Source organism: Geotrypetes seraphini, chromosome 1 (assembly GCF_902459505.1).
Source record: "Geotrypetes seraphini chromosome 1, aGeoSer1.1, whole genome shotgun sequence".
Taxonomy (NCBI): Eukaryota; Metazoa; Chordata; class Amphibia; order Gymnophiona; family Dermophiidae; genus Geotrypetes; species Geotrypetes seraphini.
The window spans coordinates 371,518,881-371,541,113 of NC_047084.1; the positions used below are offsets into that span (position 1 = coordinate 371,518,881).

Sequence of the window (22,233 nt, forward strand, 5' to 3'; positions counted from 1 at the left end):
CCCATCGTGCCCCACCCAGCTACTTTTTCATGCCACCCGGCTGGAAAAAATGTCTGGGGAGAACACGGGAGTGGATTCCTTCTGCACGGTTCATGAGCATGGGGAGAATACCCTACAGCCCAAAATGACATACCTATTGGCACTAGAATAACTGTTGAATGAGTAAGGAGTAATACATAACGTGACAGCTGTTTCTCCTCACATGCTGGGTTCACCCCCTTTAATCTAACTTTACCACAGAGATTTCACTACTAGTAAAGCAGTCCCACCACAGATAACATATGTAATAATGCATCTTAGTGTGAAACAATCCAAATGCAATGTCTTATTTAAGGATGGACACATTTTTTTGTGGTGTAATGGTGATATGGGGGGAGTGGGGACACTAGAGAGAATAATCAAGAGAATCACAGTCATTTTTCCTCATTGCAGAACCAGTATAGCACATGAGGCCTTTTTATTTTGGCTAGTAAAATTAGATATTTCCTTTTGCAAATAAGATAACATAAGATTTTGAACATTCAGCTCTTGTTCCCAAAACATTGCTGTGCAGACTTTTGTGGATTTTTTTTTTTTTAAGTTTATACAGATATACAATATGGAAATAACAAACACTAATATGTTCTTTTGTTGGGAAATGGTACAGGGCACAGAAGACAAAAAAACACATTTTCTTGTCCATATAATCTGCCTATACCAGATTAAAATTCAAAGAAAGATAACCTAATTGTTTTTATATATCATTTTCCCACTGACAAGAAAAGAAATCTAGCGGCAGATTTTACATGCTACAAGGTTTTAAGTTATGCAAAATGTCATGTTGCTCTTTATGTTCAGTGACAATGAAATGGCGCGGCAGCCTTATATTCTATTAGTTCACTCACACAAGTACATAAAAGCTTTTCTGGCTATTTTCTGTACCACATTAATTTCGTTTCCAAGAATTATGTCAAAAATTGGTCTCAGAAACAAGCAGTTGGTTTACATCTATACATTTGCACATGAACCTGTGCATTCTATTTATATGAACACCTATTAAAAATAGATAAAATATATATGAACATTTTCTTCATTTATAAATAAATGGCAGCTTACTCACTACCTACAAAAAATTCAAGGCATAAGACACTCAAGTTCAGGCCACAGAAAAACACAAAGTTGTTCACCTACGCTGGTGAATAGAAATCTTCAAATTGAATGTTCAAAAAGTGAGACTCACAGATCTCTTATTTCTGGAAAATCAAATCTCCTTTTTCAGGTTGGCCATTATTTTGAATTGCTATTGTATTTATTATCAGCTTCATTACAATATGCATGAGTTTCAATATCTCTTGTTAGGTACAAAGAGTTGCTTTTCTAATGTCAAACACCTGGAATTGGATGAACATGATCTGAGCATGTTTTGACCATTTTTGTCACGTTGGCCTAAGGGCAAAATGACAAAAATGCTTGCTTGGACTTGTCATAATACTGTTATATTTAGAGGGTGCTCAAGAGCACTTATAAAGCCATCTCCATAGGGAGTAATGGAGAGAGGAGGACAAATAAAATGTTTCATTTTATTATGCAAAATACTTATACTAATCACTTTATACTTTTCATACAATTACAGACAAGGGTTTGTTTCAGGCATCATCAAAAAAGCAGAAATCAGTACTGAGGATCATGACCACATATGTTCGAATAGTGTTTTTTTTTAATCAAAAATTGAGAACCCAGGAAACTTGTTGAGTACATCTATTACTTCACGTTTTGGATATGGTAAGGTATCTGAAATTGTGATTTTACACAACTAGTTAGCAGAACAACCAGTATGACTACCATCCTGATTGTCCTGGCAGTACCACTAAAAGCTTGTACACTACTGGGTCAATATTCAACCCGCAGCGAATTGCAAGCCGCTCACAGCCAAGGGCAAAGTTAACTCTGCACATTTAATGCTGGGGTATCTCCAATCTCCAGCACTGAATATTCAGACTAGTGCAGCAAACTGGAATCCAAGCACACATCAACTGATATTCAGACCGGTGTATGGTTAGCTTGACATATAGGGCCTCCTTTTACAAAGGTGCGCTAGTGTTTTTAGCTCACGCACCGGATTAGCGCACGTTACCCGAAAAACTACCGCCTGCTCAAGAGGAGGTGGTAGCGGTTAGCGTGCACTAAAATCGCTAGTGCGCCTTTGTAAAAGGAGCCCATAAAGTTAGGATAGTTTACTAGCTGTCCTAACTTTATCCGTCTACTTAACTAGTTAGCACACTAGCCAGTTACTACTTTGGTAGTCAGAGGGGATATTAATTGGATAGTGCCTCTGAATAACTGGGAAGGGCCAGCTCAGTGGGGTTTAACCAGCTGGCTGTTCAAATCTTAGCTTTAGTAAAGCTAGAAGATTCTAGTTTTACAGCCAAGCAAAAAAACCAACCAGGTCACACAATTACCGTAGACCAACCTGGGTCTGAGAGCGGCTGGAGACGGAAAAGAAACACATGCATATATGTGTGATTGTTGATATATTTATAGGCTGCCCTGCAATTACAGAAGAAAGTAAATCCATTTAAGCTCAAACATAAGCCTATCTGTAATCTCAGAAGTATGTTCCATCAAATTAATTACTGGACATCTGCATAGCCACTTCAGGAGCCCCAGTATTTCAGAGGCAGAAGGCAGTAAGCAGACTGTAGAGATGCCAAGAAAACATGCTCTCCTCTATCCCCTTGTCCCACAGTCAACCAGAATGGACTCACTTCCTTTTGCAATGAGAGGGTGGTATGGTGGCTCCTCCTTCCACACATTTGAAATATCTATTTTGCTAGATTAAAACCTTTATATAGTCCCTTGATGAAATGCTACTCCTTGTGTTTCTAGGTTGGCATGCAGGCTGAAATAGCTGCAGGTGGATTGTTCCTATGAATCTACTATCACTATGCCTTGCTACAATATCAGACAGCAATCTAAATATCTGGAAGAGGAAAAAAAAGCCACCCACTATAGTAAGGAGAGAAAAGCTCTAGGAATGTTTTGAAGACACTGGATCAAAGTCAAGGGTAGATGGCCATAAATGATTCTAGTGTTTATTTTCCATACTAAACATATTCATATCGAAAGTTGTGCAATGAGCTACACAGGTGTAACCCAGCAGATAAAGGTAGATTTTCTGTGCTGCCCTAATTTATTTACTTATTTAAAGGAAATGTGACTGTTTTAAAGAAATAGTGAAACAAGCTAAAATAATCACTTCACATCTATTATGCTTGGCTTTTTGTTGAAGTAAAAGGATTCAAACACACAACTGTACCTTTTTGTAGTTTTGCTTTAAATTACCTATGTTTGAAAATAGTCACAAATGAGCAACTCCAGTGAAAGTAAGATTAGTCAATAACTTTTATGTATCTAGTATGAAATATTTGTTTTAGAGGTCCAAATAAATCCTGTGGGAACATTTCCATCGTCTCTCTTTTTACATTTTGCACAACTACCCTGTTTCCCCGATGATAAGGCAGGGCCATCAAATAAGACAGCCCCCCCTTTTTAGAAAAAAATGTAAAATAAGGCACCCCCCCGCAAATAAGCCACCCACCGATACCTGCGCTTACCCGAATCGGGTGGTACGGTGGGTGACTCCGTGTGGTCCCTCCGTCTACCGTATTTGCCTCCATGGCTGCGTGCCGCGCCTCGTCATGAAGTGAAGAGGAGGAAGTAACAGGACTGCAGCGCGCGCACGTGACTCCGCGCAAGGAAACACAGGCAGCTTCCCTCATCCCTCCCTAACGGAGACTGCAGAAGTTTGTTCACGGCCAGAACATCCAAAAGTGAGACACGCAGACAGGTTTCTTTTGCTGTGAGCAATACCACTTACTGCATATAAAGCCTGTTTAAAATGCATACGGTATATAAACAATGGTTTCACATTGTCAAGTCCCCTCTGATGCTGCACTACAGAATAATCTCTTTACTGTGTTTCCCTGATGGAGAACATTGGGGACATTAAATGGTACAATATATGGTATGATGGATAAAGCTGGCCATACACGGTACGATTTTTCGGCCGACCGATTCTTCAGCCGTCAAATAAGACAGCCCCCCCCCCTTTTTAGAAAAAAATGTAAATAAGGCATCCCCCCGAAAATAAGCCCTAGAGCATATTTTGGCCTTCCAAAAAAAATAAGACAGTGTCTTACCATCGGGGAAACAGGGTATGATGAAAATGCCAAACACAAATGTGAAATGCAACTACACAGACAGATTCTTATGCCTCAGATCACAAATTATATTAACTACAATCATACATGTGGAAAATATTTACCAATTACTTGTTTAGGTGTCAAATATATCAATGTCAATACTTTCCAGAAAAATCTATTGAAAAAAGGTATGTTTAAAACAAGTATGCCCTATATACAAACAATTCTGAAAATATGTATATACAAATATGAGCTTAGACAAATATGCTTTTCAAACTAACAAACATGAAATGGCCAAGTGTACTTAATTTATATTTTGTACATGGTAAATATGTAAGAGACTATAAATAATAATGAATAGGCAACTGTGAACGACAAGGAGATAAATGCATCCAGCACATGTAATGAAATCAAATGAAAAATGGTTTTTTAAGTGCCATAAAACCCTAAAGTAGGCATAACAAAGGCTTGTTGTACCTGCTCTGCATAACTGGTATTTTTACAGTATATCAGCTATGCAGAACTTTCAAAAGGTGTCCCTTACAAGATGCATCTAACAAGAAGGGTTCTAGCCTTGGTCCTCATGCATCCAGCATTAAGGCACAGAGTCAGGGATAGTTTTTGAAATTATGGACCACTAAATTGTTTGTAACAATGTCAATCGTGAAAATAATTGTTGATGACCTTGCAATGCAGAACGTCTTTTCAAGGGGTAGTACTACAATGAAGGAAAAAAAATGAAGAAAAAGGCTGTGGGAACCTTACACATGAACCAAAGTTTTGAGGCATTCACTTTTCAGCAGCAGCAAAACTGACAGAGAAGCTGATTGCACCTTATATGCCAATTGAAAACCTCCCTCAGTCTTGCTGCTGTAGACTAACTTGACCTCTGGAAGTTTCCATTAAAAAGGAAAAGCAGTCAAAATGCAACACTCAATAGATAATTCTTACTGTAGGAGTATTGTCTTTGAGAAAATTAAAATCTTTCTAAGTTGTGATACCTTTTATTAAACCAACAAAAAGACCCTGTACCAGGCAATCCTTTCTGAATAGTCCAATCAATTATATCATATCCCACAGAGATTCTAGCACATTTTAAATGAAAAGGAACATTTAAACAGTTTGAATAATTTAACTGGCCGGTGTTAAGAATTAGTTTTATAGATGCTGCAACGCTTCCTGAAGTACAGTGTCAATAAAGTGGTACTGGTTTGATTAGCATTGCAAATTCTTTGGCAACAATTATGTGCTCATAATGATGATCAGAAACAAATTTAAAGTGATTATGAAACAAACATGAAAATAAATCTAATTTCCTTCACCCCCTCTAATTCAGCAGTAACACTATAAGCCTGCGTGATTTGATGTGGCAGCTGCTGCAGTAAAACTGAGTTAACACCAACAAGTGTTCCTCTCCCCTCTAACTTCCTGTAAGAGTTCTGAATCTGGAGATCAGCTGTAGTGAATTAGACTGATAAAATTAAGCCAGGGGATTGTATTTCTGATACCATTTTATTACACAAATAGCATCCTATTTTAACTCATGGGGTCCTTGTTAGAAAAAGTTCCTTCTTAAACAAAATATGATTTTACTTTGACCTGCAGTAAATCCACATTCCAAATATATTCTATTGACAACTGTACCTAATTAAAATGCAAACATATTATTCTGCATTGTATGAGTTACATATATATGTTGTATATATATATATAGATATAGATACACACACATACATATAACAGAAAATAAAAATAAAATCTCAAGTGCTAATCAGGGTAACTTTATAAGAACAAAATAAATAAATAAAACAAACACAACACATCTGAAGGGAAGTGGAAATAAAAAGCACAATATATGTCTGCACACTCTGATATACTGTTATATGAGTGCAATCTTGAAAGTGACTATGGTCTCTTCATCTGGATTAAAAATAATGTAAACATTTACAAGGGACAGGCACAGACAGACAAGCACACACAACTCCAGTTATTGGGTATGACAGCTGTCAATTGCTCATGAAATCTAATATAACCAGTCAAATTAAGTGCCACACGTAAATCCAAGTAGTTCTAAAGCAGGTTAAATAGCCTGGCTTAATAAAGAAAATCTGCCAGACCCCACATTCCCATATGAAATATGCCATATTCCTTTGAGTTCGAAGGGCCCGGAGAGAACACAGTATTTGGTGACTGTGCTTTTGGTATTAGCTTGTTCCATCTGAGAAGCTAGCCTCTCCGTTTCACAAGTGTAGAAAGAAGAATTTCATTTAACCTCTGGCTGCACAGCAAGTGTGGAAAAACTACACAGACTGCTGAGTTTTTGGCGGCACAGCTATAACGCACAGTTACTAGGCTCATCCAACTCACCTCTCTGCAACAGAGCAAACAGGCAATGTAATCAAAATGCAGAAAGGTAAAAAAGCGGATGGGCAGAGATGCTTAATTTGTCCTGAAGTACCCCCTCTCTCCGCCCTGGAGAAAAGGTGCAGTGGTTACTAAAAGCCAAACAACAAGATCAGAGCAAATCTGAAACATCTACACCCATATGTACAGAAAACAACAGAAATGATACAATAAAATGCATCAGTCAGTCACAGACCATTTTGTTGGTTTGAAAGAAGCACAGGTAATAAAACAATGATCTTGACAAATGATATTTTGATGCACTTTTGTTGACTGACTCCTGCTTCTCTCATTCCACGCATTCTAAGTGACCTTCTTCTTAATGCTTGGAGCCTCTGGTCTGTGGTCCTTCCGTTCTGAGATGTTCCGCTTAACCTTGGATTTGGCAGGAGATGCCTCCAGATTCAGTGAGGGACTAGAATGGGATTTCTTCAGTCCAATGTTGTCCTTTTCTCCACAGATTAGCAAATCCTTTCCACCCATTTTTAACAGATTGGTGTATATCTCGTAGCGAGTTTTCTGGGGAAAAAAGTACAAATAATGTTGATTATACTAAATTTGTTTATGAATAAACTGCACAGTATGATATGTATTTATCTATGTAGAGGTACATAGGATCTGGCTATGAAAATCAGCTACTGTGATTAGCAGCATACACATACAGTAAAAAAAAAAATCAGATTCATCTAGAAAAATGCTAGTAACGAAATTGTGAGTGATGAAGATTATGGTTAAATAAGTGCAGTAGTATATACAAATCTGGTACATTCCAGAAGATCAAACCAAGTATCAGAACACTGGGCCTTTTTCATATTGCTCTCTTTCTTTATGGAAAACAACTATCTTGAAATTGCAAAGAGAAGACCAAGGTCACAAGATTTGATGTTTCCTTTGGCAACATGCATCTAGCTTTCTGTGTAATTTTCAATCAACAGTAAGTTCTGTGGTCAAGTAAGATGCCCTAAAGAGTATCACTTACTAGTTACTTGTTTATTATGACAAATATGATCTGCTGGTGTTTCAGATATTTCTAATGGGAGGTATTTTGAAGAGGAGAGGACAGTCTATATAATAGAGAAGGACAAGATATTGCATGTTTCTACCCCTTATTCTAAGAAGGTGTCTTGATCTTAAGGATGGAGTTCTCAGGCCTCCAGGATTTGAGAGTATCTTGAGTTCTAGGTAGATCCCAAAAGTAAGAGAGGACCAGACATAAAAGAAGAGTTAATCCTATACTCCCTGTACTACAAAGTGAAGATACTTATCTGTGGCAGGTGTTCTCTGAGGACAGTAGGCATATATTCTCACATGTGGGTGATGTCATCCAAGGAATCTGGTATGGACAATGCCAAGTGCACTGTCACTTTAAATCTTTAGGCAGTGCCCATACCATGCGCATGCAGGTGCCTTCCTACTTGACATCGGCAGGCAGGACCATCAGTTCAGTAAAAAAGCAAATAAGCCAACTAGGGGAGGTAGATGGGTTGTGAGAATATATGTCTGTAGTCCTTGGAGAACATCTGCTACAGATAATCTTAGCTTTCTCTGAGGACAAGAAGGCATAATATTCTCATACTAGTTTTTTAGCCCGTTACATTAACGGGTGCTAGAATAGATGTGTAGACTTAGGCATTTCTTTCTCTCTTTCTGCCCCTTTCTTTCTGTCTCTCCCCCCTGTCCAGCAGTAGCCCTTCTCCCTTCCTTTTACCTCACCTCTGTCCAGCAGCACCCCTTTCCTGCTCCCTCTGTCCAGCAGTAGCCCTTTTCTCTTCCGTTTACCTCCCCCTGTCCAGCAGTACATTAACGGGTGCTAGAATATGTGTGTGTGTGTGTCTGTCTTTATTTCTTTCTCTCTCTCTCCTTAGCCGCTTTCTTTCTTTCTGCCTTTCTTTTTCCTTGGCTGTCCATCATCACCCCTTGCCTGCTCCCCCTTCCATTCTCCCTTCCTTTTACCTCCCCTGTGTCCACCACCACCCCTTGACTGCTCTCATTATGCTGCAGCAGCCCTTCTCCCTTTGTTTTACCTCCCCCCTGTCCAGCAGCACCTCTTTCCTTCTCCACCTGTCCAACATTAGGCCTCCGTTCCTTTTTCTTCAGCCCCCCTGTCCATCAGCACCTCTTTCCTTCTCCCCCTGTCCAGCAGTAGGCGACCCTTCCTTTTTCTCCCCCCCCCTCCTTCTTATCCCTATGATACACTTACCTTGCTCTGTCCCTGATCAGAGGTTCCCGACAACCGCCCAGTTGCACCCATTGGAAAAGTTCCCTCTGCCGCATCCCGCACCCCTCCTGACACGACTCCCACTGTCTTTCTTTCTGTCTGTCTCTGTCCCTGGTCCCCTTTGTCTTTCTGTGTATCTCCCTGCCCCTGTGTCTTTCTTCTTTTCTTTCTATCTCCCTTCCTCCCTCTGTTTGTCTGTCCGAAACAGCATTCCCTCCCCCTCCATTTCCCTCCCTCCACACCAGTTCCCTGTGCACCTGCCCCTGTGTCTTTCTTCTTTTCTTTCTGTTTCCCTTCCTCCCTCTGTCTGTCTGTCCAAGGCAGCATTCCCTCCCCCTCCATTTCCCACCCCCCCACAGCAGTTCCCTGTACAGTAGCATTAGCGTTTCCTCTAACCCCCCTTCCCTTCCCGCGGGCCCGACTACCTACCCGGCGATTCAAGCAGCGTGTGCAGCACTCTTCACACGCTGCTTCGGGTCCTTCTACTGGCCTGATTTAGTCTGGCACGTCCCTGATGACATCATCAGAGACGCAGCAGAGACGTTGGCTGAGCTATTCAATCTCTCCCTAAGTAAGGGGAAAGTTCCCCTGGACTGGAAATTAGCTAATGTCGTTCCTCTGCATAAAAAGGGTTGCAGGGCAGAGGCTGTGAATTATAGACCGGTGAGTCTCACATCAATAGTGTGCAAACTCATGGAAACACTAATTAAAAGCAAATTGGACACGATCTTGAATGAAGGGGATCTTCAGTCAGCATGGATCCCAGTCAGCATGGATTCACCAAGGGTAGGTCCTGCCAATCCAATCTCATCAGCTTCTTTGACTGGGTAACAAGAAAGTTGGACTTGGGAGAGTCTTTGGACGTCGTGTACCTGGACTTCAGGAAAGCTTTTGACAGTGTCCCACACTTGCTGCTAAGCAAGATGGAATCGATGGGGTTAGGAGAGACACTAACTGCATGGGTCAATGATTGGCTGAGTGGCAGACTTCAGAGGGTGGTGGTTAATGGTACCCTCTCTAAAACATCAGAGGTGACCAGTGGAGTGCCGCAGGGCTCGGTCCTGGGTCCACTCCTTTTCAACATATTCATAGGGGATCTGACTCAAGGGCTTCAAGGTAAAATAACACTATTCGCCGATGACGCCAAACTATGTAATATAGTAAGTGAATGCAGTTTACAGAATTATATGGCGCAGGACCTGCTTACATTGGAAAGTTGGTCCTCAACCTGGCAGCTAGGCTTCAATGCTAAGAAATGTAAGGTCATGCACCTCGGAAGCGGAAATCCATGCAGGACGTACTTCTTGAACGGAGAAACTTTAACTAGGACTTCAGCAGAACGAGATTTAGGAGTAATCATCAGTGCAGACATGAAAACTGCCAATCAAGTGGAGAAGGCTTCATCTAAGGCAAGGCAGATATTGGGTTGTATCAATAGAAGTTTCGTCAGCCGAAAGCCTGAAGTCATAATGCCGTTGTACAGGGCCATGGTGAGACCTCATCTGGAGTATTGTGTGCAATTCTGGAGGCCACATTACAGTAAAGATGTGCGCAGAATTGAATCGGTTCAACGGACGGCCACCAGGATGATCTCGGGGCTCAAGGGTCTCTCGTACGAAGAGAGACTGAACAAATTGCAGCTCTACACTCTTGAGGAACGTAGGAAGAGGGGAAGACATGATCGAAACATTTAAGTACCTCACGGGACATGTCGAAGTGGAAGATGATATTTTCTTTCTCAAGGGACCCTCGGCCACAAGAGGGCACCCGCTCAAACTCAGGGGCAGAAAATTTCATGGCGACACCAGAAAGTATTTCTTCACAGAGAGAGTGGTTGATCATTGGAACAAGCTTCCAGTGCAGGTGATCGAGGCAGACAGCGTGCCAGACTTTAAGAATAAATGGGATACCCATGTGGGATCCCTACGAGGGTCAAGATAAGGAAATTGGGTCATTAGGGCATAGACAGGGGGTGGGTAAGCAGAGTGGGCAGACTTGATGGGCTGTAGCCCTTTTCTGCCGTCATCTTCTATGTTTCTATGACTTGCGTCTCTGGAAGAGGTAAAACATTGAATTAACAGGAGCCTGGCAAAATCCAACAGGGCCAGAGGGAAAGTTGGCTTTTAGGTAGTGAAAAGATTCTACAGAACTGCTAGCCCAAACCGACTGTCTCTTCTGGAATTGTGTTTTAAAGACATGAGAGGTAAACTTATGTACCGAGAACCAAGTAGCCACTTTGCAGATGTCCTCTATAGATGCAGAGTGGCAGTGTGCTATTGAGGCAGCCATAGATCATACATTTTGGGCTGTTACTCAGCCTTGAAGCATCAGCTCACACTGAGTTATGTGAAGGAGATAGATATATATAGTCCATCAGCCAAGTGGAAATGGTTCTATTTGAAACAGAGATACTTAGTCTGTTAGGATCAAAAACCACAAAGAGCTGGGAGGACTTTCTTTGAGGTTAAGTCCAGTATAGGTACAGCAGAATCCTAGTTAACCAGTACTCAAACAACCAGAAACCCCCCCCCCCTCAAAATCATCCTACCTCTAGCCCCCAAAGCAGCATCAGCAGCTAGTCCTAACCAGACAACCCTCCCTCTCTCCCTCCAGCCCCTGAAGCAGCAGTGGCAGCCGGTCCTGACCCTACAACCCCCCTTTCTTCCCTTCCTCCCTCCAGCCCCCAAAACAACAGGGGCAGTGCTGTAATCAGGCTTCTTGCAGACAGTCTCAGCAGGGCCTTTCCTCTACTGTGTCACTTCCAACACAGCAGAGGAAGGGCCCTGCTGGAGCTGGCTGCAAGAAGCCTTTTCACAGTGCTGCCTCTGCTGACCAGCTGCTGTTTCAGGAGAGCCACAGGTAAGAGATACCGGTTTTACAAAGTGAGGAGGGTCCATCAGAGGCCAGACCCGGGGGAGGGGTGGCGGATCAAAAGTGTGTGGGGAGAGGAAGCAACATGGATGCTGGAACTGCAGGGGAGGGGAGATAGATGGATGCTGGACCCATAAGTGTGTGTGTGTTGGGGGGGGGGGGGGAGAAAGTGACCCAGACCAGAAAGGAGGGTAGGAAGGGAAGAACAAATGCTGGATCTACAAGTGGGGGGTGCGGGGATGATAGAGAGAGGAGACAGTGACTCAGACCAGAAAAGTATGGTATGGTGTATATAGAAACATAGAAACATAGAAAGATGACGGCAGAAAAGGGCCAAGGCCCATCAAGTCTGCCCACTATAGACCCTCCCCTTAAGATTAGCTAGTGTTTTGCCCTGACCCTCTTAGGGATCCCACATGGGCGTCCCATTTATTCTTAAAATCTGGCACGCTGCTGGCCTCGATCACCTGCACTGGAAGCCCGTTCCACCGATCAATCACTCGCTCCGTGAAGAAATACTTCCTGGTGTCGCCGTGAAATTTTCCGCCCCTGAGTTTGAGCGGGTGCCCTCTTGTGGTTGAGGGGCCTCTAAGAAGGAAGATGTTATCTTCCACTTCTATACGTCCGGTGACGTATTTAAACGTTTCAATCATGTCTCCCCTCTCCCTGCGCTCCTCTAGAGTGTAGAGCTGCAAATTGTCTAGTCTTGCTTCGTACGGGAGACCTTTAAGCCCTGAGACCATTCTGGTGGCCATTCTTTGGACCGACTCGACCCTCTGCACGTCTTTGCGGTAGTGTGGCTTCCAGAATTGCACGCAGTATTCCAGATGAGGTCTCACCATGGCCCTGTACAATGGCATAATGACAGCAGGCTTTCTGCTGACAAAACTTCTACGGATGCAACCCAGCATCTGCCTTGCCCTTGAGGAAGCCTTCTCCACCTGATTGGCAGATTTCATGTCTGCACTAATGATTACTCCCAAATCTCGTTCCGCTGAAGTCCTGGTCAAGGTCTCCCCGTTCAAGGTATAAGTTCTGCACGGGTTTCTGTTACCTAGGTGCATGACCTTACATTTTCCAGCATTGAAGCCCAGCTGCCAGGTTGAGGACCAGCATTCCAATGTGCGCAGGTCCTGCGCCATACTATCTTGTAAATTGCCCTTGCTTACCATATTACATAGTTTGGCGTCGTCGGCGAATATTACAGTAGTTACTCTTAAGCAACCAGAAACTACATTTATCTGGCATCTACCAAACACCATGGGTGCTGGATAACAGAGTACAGTGTTACCTTGGATTACGAGCATAATCCGTTCCAGGAGCATGCTTGTAATCCAAAATGCTCGTTTATCAAAACAAAGTTCCCCATAGAGAATAGTGGCAACACCAACGATTGGTTCCAGAACCCGGGGTCTATACCTGTCCGGGCCAGGTGCTGCAGCGCCGTCTCCTCCGTCTGCCTCCTCCGTCCTTCATCGGAAGAAGAACCCGACAGTGCCGCTTCGGGGGGGATGCCAGCCGCCGGAGAACCCCACAGTGCCGCTTCAGGAGGGGGATGCCAGCTGCCGGAGAACCTCGCAGTGCCTTCAGAGGGATGCCTCCTCCATCCACCGGCCAGCCCTCCACGTGAGATGACCCTCGCATGCTGGAGAGCCCCCACCAGAGCCCACGCAGCCGAGCGCCGCCCCACCCGCATGCCGCCAATGATTGACGCTGTGCATGTCACACGTAACGCACAGGAGGGACAGCACCCGGCCGCGCAGGTCCAGACAGAGGTCCTCCAACCTGTGAAAGGCACCGATGTAGAAGGCTGGCCGAAAGACGGAAGAGGAATCCCCTTTAAGTGCTCGTTGATCGAGGCAGTGCTCGGTTTGCGAGTCAAAAGTCTGCCGAGTGTTTTGCTCGTCTTGCAAAACACTCGCAAACCGAGGTACCACTGTATAATTCTAGAGCACAATTGCAGTCCAAGGTATGAAATACTGCTTATTCAAGATGGGAAAGTGACTTAGGAAATAAAACAAGCAGAAATTTCCATTGGTTGTGATGGAATTTCCTAGACGACTATAGGAAAGAATTTGGGATGTGTTTGGAGAACTACCCTGTCATGTAGGGAGGATCTGTGTTTGGAGGATTACCTTGTATAGGAAGGATCTGAAACTAGAATAAGCATCTCTCCAGCAGGCTAATGAAAAATAGGTACTGGTGGGGTCCGTGTGGTTGAGGTGGGGCTATACCTCTAGGGAGATTCCGGCAGGAGGGACTGGGCATCCCTCCTGCCAGTGATCTTCAGAGGATGGGTGGGTTTCCGGCAGGAGGGAGTGGGCATCTCTCTTGCTGGAGGATGTCTCGGGGAGGGAGGGGGGGAAGGGTGGTGTTAGGAGGGATTGGGCATGGGGGATGTATCAGGGTGGTGGTGGAAGGAGGAATTTGGCACTCCTCCTGCTGCGGACATTCGAGGATGGAGGGGCTTTGAGGGTTCTGGCAGAATGGAGTGGGCATCCCTCCTACTGGTCGACTTCGTGGAGGGAGATGGATGGGTTCCCTGCTGCAGCTGCTAAACTGATCGCAGCAGACAGTGGCCAGCAGTGGAGGTTTATTATAGCCCTTCACTCGTTTTGCGCAACACTGAGGTTTTTTCTCCCTTAATAACCTGAAGTCTTCGATCTTTATGGTGTGAAGCAGTATTGTATACATCTCACAAACTACTGATAAGTGGAAGAGATAATTACAATCCAAAAATAGGAGCTGCAAGACAAATATAAATATCCTGAATCTTTGGCTCAAGTCAGAAAATTTGCCTGATATGGAAAAGAGAATGGAAGTGTTAAGAAAAAAAGCAGTAGGGCTGTCATAGAAGCACAGTGCATAGCTGTTACAACTATCTCCTTATAGCACCATGACACAAGCCATTTACCATGTGTAAACCAATTGGGACATTTATACTGCTTTTTTCTGTGTGATTGCTGCTTTGGGGCAAGCACCATTTGCAAGATAATATTTTCCATCGATGTCAGGGCCCGTTTGACAAAGAAAACATTGGAAAGGTGACCTGCAAAGGTGAGGGAGATGGGTCAACTAGGGGAAGAGGTTAAGTGGGCACATGATGGAAGTGGGGGGAACTTGTGCCGTCAGTGTCAGGAACATGTGGGAAAGCAGCAATAGCGGTGAGGAGGCAGGATAACGTGATGGAATTGGGGTAGAGGAAGAGGAGAGAAGGGGGCAGATGATGGAAGTGGGGAGAAGGGAGAGAGAGAAATTAGAGGGCAGATATTGGATGTCAATTGAGAGGGAAGAGCAGATGCTGAATGGAAGTGGAGAAAGAGAACATATACTGGATAGAAGGAAGGGATAAAGAAAAAGGGCATATGCTGGATGGGGGAAGAAGAGAGTTAGTGAGAGAGTGAAGGGGTGAAGGAAAGGGGTGACAATCTGTGGGTAGACACAGTGAAAAGAGGGAAACTGAGGACTGAATAGTAAGAGACAATTTAATTTAGAGAAAAGTAGAAAATAGAGAAGAGAGAGATGCCAGAGCATGGGGGAAACAGAGGAAATAAGATGGATGCCAGTTCAAGGGGGCAGGAGAAGAAATGGAAAGATGAAAGAGGGTTGACCGATAGTTTCTGGAAGGAGCAGATAGTGGATGGAATGAAGAAAATGACAAGATGAAGAATGTAGAAACTGGGAGACAAAGGTTATTAGCTGCCTTCAACTCATGCTCAAGTCCTAGTCCAATGTTAGATGAATACTGGAGAAGAGCAAAGAATACCAAACCCCCCAATATCTTTGCTTCATCGACTACAGCAAAGCTTTTGACTGTGTGGGCTACAATAAACTATGGAGAACTCTAGTGCAAATGGGAATATCCAAATACATAATTCAGCTGATAGAGAGCCTATATGAAAATCAAAATGACAAAGGTAGAAAAAAAATTCTATTTTATTTCATTTTTTTTTGCTACAGGATAAAGTAGTATTGTAGCTCTGTGTTGATAAATGTTTATAAATAGAAAATGGAAATATGGTGATCGTTTTATTGGACTAATTTTAATACATTTATGATGAACTTTCAGAGATCAAATTCTCCTTCCTCGGGTCAGGACAGGATACAGTAACAGCAGACTTTACAGACCTAAGGAAAGAGGGTTTGACCCCTGAAAGCTAATTAAAAATGTATTAGTCCAATAAAATGGTATCTTATTTTCCATTTTTTGTTTTATTTTTATTTGTAAAGTGAGTTGTTATTTCTCCTTTTTCAAATTTACATCTACGATCTTTATATTTTGTTCAGTATTGGGGGATATGCACCACTGTTTCTTCACCCCCTAAACTGTACCGTTCCTTTGGTTTATAGCACAAGCCAGCATGCTGAATGCTCTGCACTGCTCCAATGGTCATAGAATTCTTATGATCGTCAGAACACCACAGAACATTCAGCCCGCCAGCCAGCGCTAAAAACCTCTTCTGTGCTTTTGTAAAAAAAAAAAAAAAAAAGGAGAGAGTATTTTGTGATTACTTATTCCATACTGCATGAGGGTGGTTCTGTGTCCTGTGTGTATGAAAAACATGGTTCTCTGTTAGCATTGACCAGCCTTGCTTGGCAAAATGCAATAGGCAGGGTTCCTGGGAGCACCTTGAATAAACCTGATTTGAATCTCCTTATTGTCTGCCGATCTTTTCTTCCACATTCTTTGGTGGACTGCTTGCCTTGTTGTTTTGTTACAAATTAACAAACATGGAGTGGAATGTACCAAAGGAGTTACAGATTTAGTTGTTTATACATACATATGGGTTAAAATTGGACGACATAGAGTGAGGCAGTTGAGAGGAATAGCAGACTTGGTTATTAATATAGACTTATGTTTCAGAGAGTATTACTGCTTTACAATGCATTTGAACACTTTTATATACATATGGAAAGGGTTCAGAGTTAAAGCCCTGGGCAAATAGGTGGGAAGGGAAGGAAGGGGGGATTTGTTCAGAGATGTTTGGGCTTGCATAGAACTAAAACTGCACACTGGCACTGGTATGGTAATCTTTGTTGTTTGTTTTGAATTCTATAATAAAAGAAAAAAAGAAATACAAGTAAAAATAAAGAAGTAAATAAGAAAACAGGTAAATAAATGGGGGCGGGGCAGGGTTAGGGGGCCCAGTGTACTTGTGTGCCTAGGGGCCCTCGAAGAATTAATCCTGCTCTGGGGTAGAGCATTCCAAAGAGTTGGGGGCCAAGAAATAGAATGCTGAATGTGTAGTAGATTAAGTGGGCATGTCGAGGTTTTGGAATAACTATTCTATTTGAATCTAATGACCCTCCTGTCTTTATCACTTCGTTTCTTTTTCTCATGCTACTTCTCTCCTATTACTCCATTCATGTTTCCCTCTCACCATGTGGAGGCCCAGGCTCCTGCTTATATACCTACTAACACAGCTTGGCTGACAGTCTCCTACATACATTACTATAAATGTATATAATCAATGCTTCAAGGCACTATGAACTTTATCCATATTTGCCAAGGCTTGTGATTCAGTAAAAAAAAAAAAAAAATATATATGTTTGTACCACGTTTTAGCTGATGCAATCATCTTGCAACCAATGCATCATGGATTTCTTATACAGTAATAAAGACATCTGGTCAAGTCACCCCAGCCATGCTGCAGCCTGGGTTCAGAGAGGTTTTTCTGAATTTCAAGAACTGCATCTTTGGACATTCTTGTGGTTTTAAAAATCAGAATGTCCAGAGCAAAAATTAGCTGTTTACCTTATTCTCAGGTAACAGTGCCCCTCTCAGAACCATAAGAGGCATTCTCAGGAATCAAAAAAGATCTGGTGATGTCATCAGATCTGTGCTGGACCTCAATCCACCGCCTCAAACTAGATAAGAACAAAATCACACACACTACACTCCAAGGATTACAGGAGATGACACAATCCCAAATCTTAGGAGTAGAAATTGATAACCACCTAGCTACGAAGAGCCATGTACAATTAATAATAAAACAATCTTTCCTTCTACTGTACCCCACACAGAACTACTGGATGTAGCGGGTTACAAAAAAAAAATAAAGTAAAATAAGACTCTTTTTATGCCCCCAGAGAGCTGGCTGGCTGGTGCTCTGCTTTGAGAAGCCTAAAAGGGAGTTAAGAGGAATGTACTCATGACACAAAGACTGTTGGGCTAATTGGCTTCAGAGATTTGGCCTTGCCACATCTCATGTATTGCTATTTCTCACTTGTGTGGCCTGCTTCACAGGCTGGGAAATGTGACATTGAAGAGTGGATTCCAACCCTGATCTTCAGACAAAACTCTCTCAACTGGTTTTCAGGACAACTACAATGAATGTGCATGAGATTTGTTTGCCTCCATTGGAAAACCACTGAATATAAATTTTATGGAAATTTGTTACTGACTTCCTGAAAACCTGACTAGGTTAGGTGTCTTCAGGTAAGGGAAGAAACACTGCACTAGAAGTTGCTTCTACTGTTTTGCATCTTTGGAATATAAGAGTTATTTGAAAGAAATAATAAATGTAATGACATATGGTTCTGAATTTTCATATGTTAGAATGATCAAAAACAGTGTTGGAGATAAACAATTTCTAGGAGCATATGGCTGTTCAGATACTACACTGACAAAACAGCTCTGTGGCAAGCTCACTGTACTGAATAAATTCTCCATCAGAAAGCTTCTGTCGGGAGAAAAAAAAATAAAAGGATTAAAATGACTGTGGAAACAAGTGATGTCAGCAGCCTCAACAGAAGCCTAAGAAGAGCTTTGACTGGTACCATTAGAAAACAGTAACATCAAATTTGTGGAAGATCGAGAAAACAATTTCTTTTCATATGCATAAGATTCAAATTTATGGTACATACTTAAGGAGTTCCACCAAAAAGTGTAGTCTAGCAATGAGGATGATTTCCAGTTTTTCAGAATATGCATTAGAGCTGTCACGAACATGGTGTCAATGAGTTTAGGCGGGCAATTTGATTGTGCAAAACATGGGTGTTGAGAACGAAGAATTATAATATCAAATCACCTTGGACATTCCTGGATTCATATGTTCGTTCTGCTCTATAGACACTTCTGCCTCTCTCTTTCTCTCTCTATATCTCTCTCTATTTCTCATTCTCTTTCTTTTCCTTTATATTTCTCTCTCTTTCTCTTATCCCTCCTGCTTCTCTGTCTTCTTCTATTCCTTTTCTAAGCAGTTCCAGATACTCTGGATCCTTCTCATTAATCTAGTTTTATTCAAATGATTGTAGATACGAATATTTGATACATGATTTTTATTATGATCTATATGTTTGAACTGCTTTCTGTTTATAATTCCTATAATATTCAATAAAACCATTGAACTAAAAAAAAAACAAAAAAAAAACAGTAACATCAGCAAATATTAAAGCAGTGTATTAAGAAGGTTTTAAAATAATTTTTAAAAAGGTAAAGATTGTGTTGTGATCATACCAGATGGTGATCATACAGAAATTAACAGAGGGGAAGAACTGTCTAAAATCAAGAAGACATAATGAAAGCCAGACTGTGTCAAAGCAGAGGCATAGCCAGTGGTGGACCTGGGCCCATCTACTTTCGTCCCTGGCTCACTTAGCAGTGGCTGGCCTTGGCCTGATCAACAAATAGAAAACCAGCCACTTTGCTGGTTTTTTTTGCGCAGACAGCATTCCCTCCTGATTCATCCCTCTTGCGCTGCTGCTGCGGTGTGCATCTGGCCGTCCCAGGGCCTGATCCTTAAAAGGCAGCGCAGGACCTCCTAAAAGTGTGCTGACAGCTCTGCAGCGTCTTGCCCTCACAGGAAGTAGTCGCACCCCTCTAAGACACCAACTTGTGAGTGCAGGAAGCTACAGAGCTATTAGCATGACACAGCTGGGAGGTCCAGCGTTGCATCTCTGGGTAATCTGGTGAGGGCTGCAGAGGAGGGAGCTACAGCAGGGGATGGGAAGATGTTGAAGAGAGCACCATGGGACAAAAAGTGGGAATAAGGATATAGAAGAAGAAAAAGAAAGAGAAATAAAGAGGAGAAGCTAGATTGGGGTGTAGGATATAGGGAAGGCATGCTGGATATGAGAGAAGAAATGAGAGGAGATGGATGATGGACACAGGAAGGAACAAGACATAGGGCTAGATTCTCAAAACTATGCATTAAAAACTGATGGGCCGCTGTCACATCCATTATTGTAGTGATTTCAAAAAGACAAGTCATTCTCCAAAAAACATGCATGCAAATGAGTTTGGCGTAGAGTAGCGAAGGTTTGCCAAATTTGAATGTACCCATCGCTGGTGATAGCGATCAGCACATGCGCAGAATAAATGCACACACTCCAAAAAGAAACCCCACATCAAAGATCGGCAGGAAGGTTGCCCACTCCATCTCGCTGCTGAAGTCATGCACCCCCCCCACCCCCATACACACACACATGGCAGTGGGAGGGATACTCACTTCCTCTCACCATAAAGCAACACTCCCCTCCCCGGCATTGGGAGAGATGTCCACTTACCCTCCCTGGCAGCAGGACAGATGCCCACTCCTTCATGCTGCCAGCAATGCCCCCCTCAACAGTGGGAGAGATGTCCACTCCTGCCACCTCCCAACATCCCTCCGTGTCTTCGACAATCTTCCCCTTACCTTGTTTACGATGGTGGCCAGAGGAATGCCTATTCTCTCCGGCCAGCAGGCACGCCTCTTCAAAATGGAGGCCTTCCTCTCCCCAGTGCATCCTGGGCCAATCAGAGCCTTGACTCCCTCCCCAGTGCATCTCATGATGCACCAGGGAAGGGAAGCCACCATTCTGAAGAGGCGGACCTGCCACCCAAAGGGAGTAGGCATCCCTTCGGCCAGCCTTCATAAACAAGGGGGAGGGGGCGGGTGGTCAGCAAAGGCATAGGGGGGTGTTAGGGGTGGTTGCGTGGCATAAGGAGGGAGTGGGCATCTCTCCTGCTGCCGTGGGGGGGGGGGTGTCATGGGGGGGACATTGCTTGGAGGTGGGAGGGAATGGGCATCTCTGGCTGCTGAGAGCAGGAGGGGTGTTGCTTGATGGGGCCAAATTTTCTGACAGGTCTGAGCTGTCAAGCCTTACTTTCCTATCAGTGCCTGAGCCAATCAGCGCTAAGGCACTGATCAGAAAGTAAGGCAACAACAGCTCAGATCTGTCAGTAGATTTTGGCCACAAATGTGGCTCAACGAGGTTAGAGAATCACTCAGTGATTATAAAGAATCACTCAGAGTGCTCAATTTAATATTAATGACCTCATTGTACTACATTTGCAAGGCAATATTGCAGACTGCTAGAAAACTCAGAAAAGACCACGGTAAGCCATTTTAATAATCCGCTGCTAAAATACATATATGCTTAACCAGCTGGAACTGGTTTAGTTAGCACGTTAAAGGCAGATTTTAGTTTTGAGAATCAGCCCCATAGCGAGGGCACGCAGGTAATGAGGGAATGAATGGTGAAATAGTTTGGATAGAGGGATATGGATAAAGAAAGGAATGGAGGGATGGATAGGACATGGCATGCTGGATATGAGAAAGGAATGGGAGGAGATTCTGGACAAGGGGAGGGCTAGGACACAGATGAGATGCTGGGCATGAGGGAAGGAATAGGACAATTCTGGAAACAGGTAAGGATAAGTGCACAGTCACAAAAGTGAGCTACTGGACAAGGAGGGGAGGATAAGAGCAAACACACAGAGATGAGATGCTGGACACAGGAAAGGATAAGGATAGGGACACAGAAAGAAGATGGATGGTGGACATGGAGAGAGAAGAAATGTCAAATGGACAAGAGATAACTGGAAGTAAAGACAGAGAAATGCAGAAACAGAGACTGATAACGTGATAAGAAAAATTAAAATGACCGCTGTGAATCACAAGTTTATTAAAAATTTGATATCCCGCTTAATCAGACTTCAAGGCGGTTTACATATTTAAAACAAAGGGGGAGACATAAAATATATAAATAATCAAACGAACGAACTACAGGTAAACATGAACTAAAAAATAAAACAAAGACTGGAACTGTGACGAAAGGAAAAAAGGGGAAGAACTACATTATTCGGATAGGAAAGAACAATTAGGAAAGGACATAAGGTAGGGAAAACTTAGAAACCAGCATTAGTGCCGGTCTAAAATGCATGCAAGACATCCTTAAAATGACGATCAGCAAGAGGGGTGCCCACTCCCTCCTGTCCGTAGGCCTTCCCCTTCCTGGGATGCATTGGGAAGGGCATAAGACTGATTGGCCCAGGTACTTAAGGCCCTTCTCATAGGAAGAGCCTTAGACACCTGGGCCAATCAGGGTCTTAAGCTTCTTCCTGGTGCATCCCAGGATGCACAGGGAAAGGAAAGGCCTTAAGCATGATCACCATCCATCACTGCTTGCCCTGGATCAGTAGCATGGAATGCAGCAGCTATTTAGGTTTTTGCAAGGTACTTGTGACTTGGATTGGACTCCATGAAGATGGGATACTGGGCTAGAAAGACCATTGGTCTGACCTAGTAAGGCTGTTCTTATGTTCCTATCCATCTTCCTTCTCTGTACCTTCCCTTC

General features: G+C 43.0%; 1 protein-coding gene across 3 annotated transcripts in view; it reads right to left on the reverse strand.

The window, feature by feature from the left end:
• Positions 1 to 4,088: 4,088 nt before the first annotated feature.
• The window catches only part of PSD3 (pleckstrin and Sec7 domain containing 3), an 811,466-nt gene continuing 793,321 nt past the window's right edge, over positions 4,089 to 22,233 (reverse strand). For all 3 annotated transcript variants that reach the window (XM_033915196.1, XM_033915210.1, XM_033915202.1), the window contains one exon: positions 4,089 to 7,103. In XM_033915196.1, the coding sequence (XP_033771087.1) occupies positions 6,888 to 7,103 (216 nt within the window). In that variant the 3' untranslated portion in view covers positions 4,089 to 6,887. The remainder of the gene's footprint in view (positions 7,104 to 22,233) is intronic.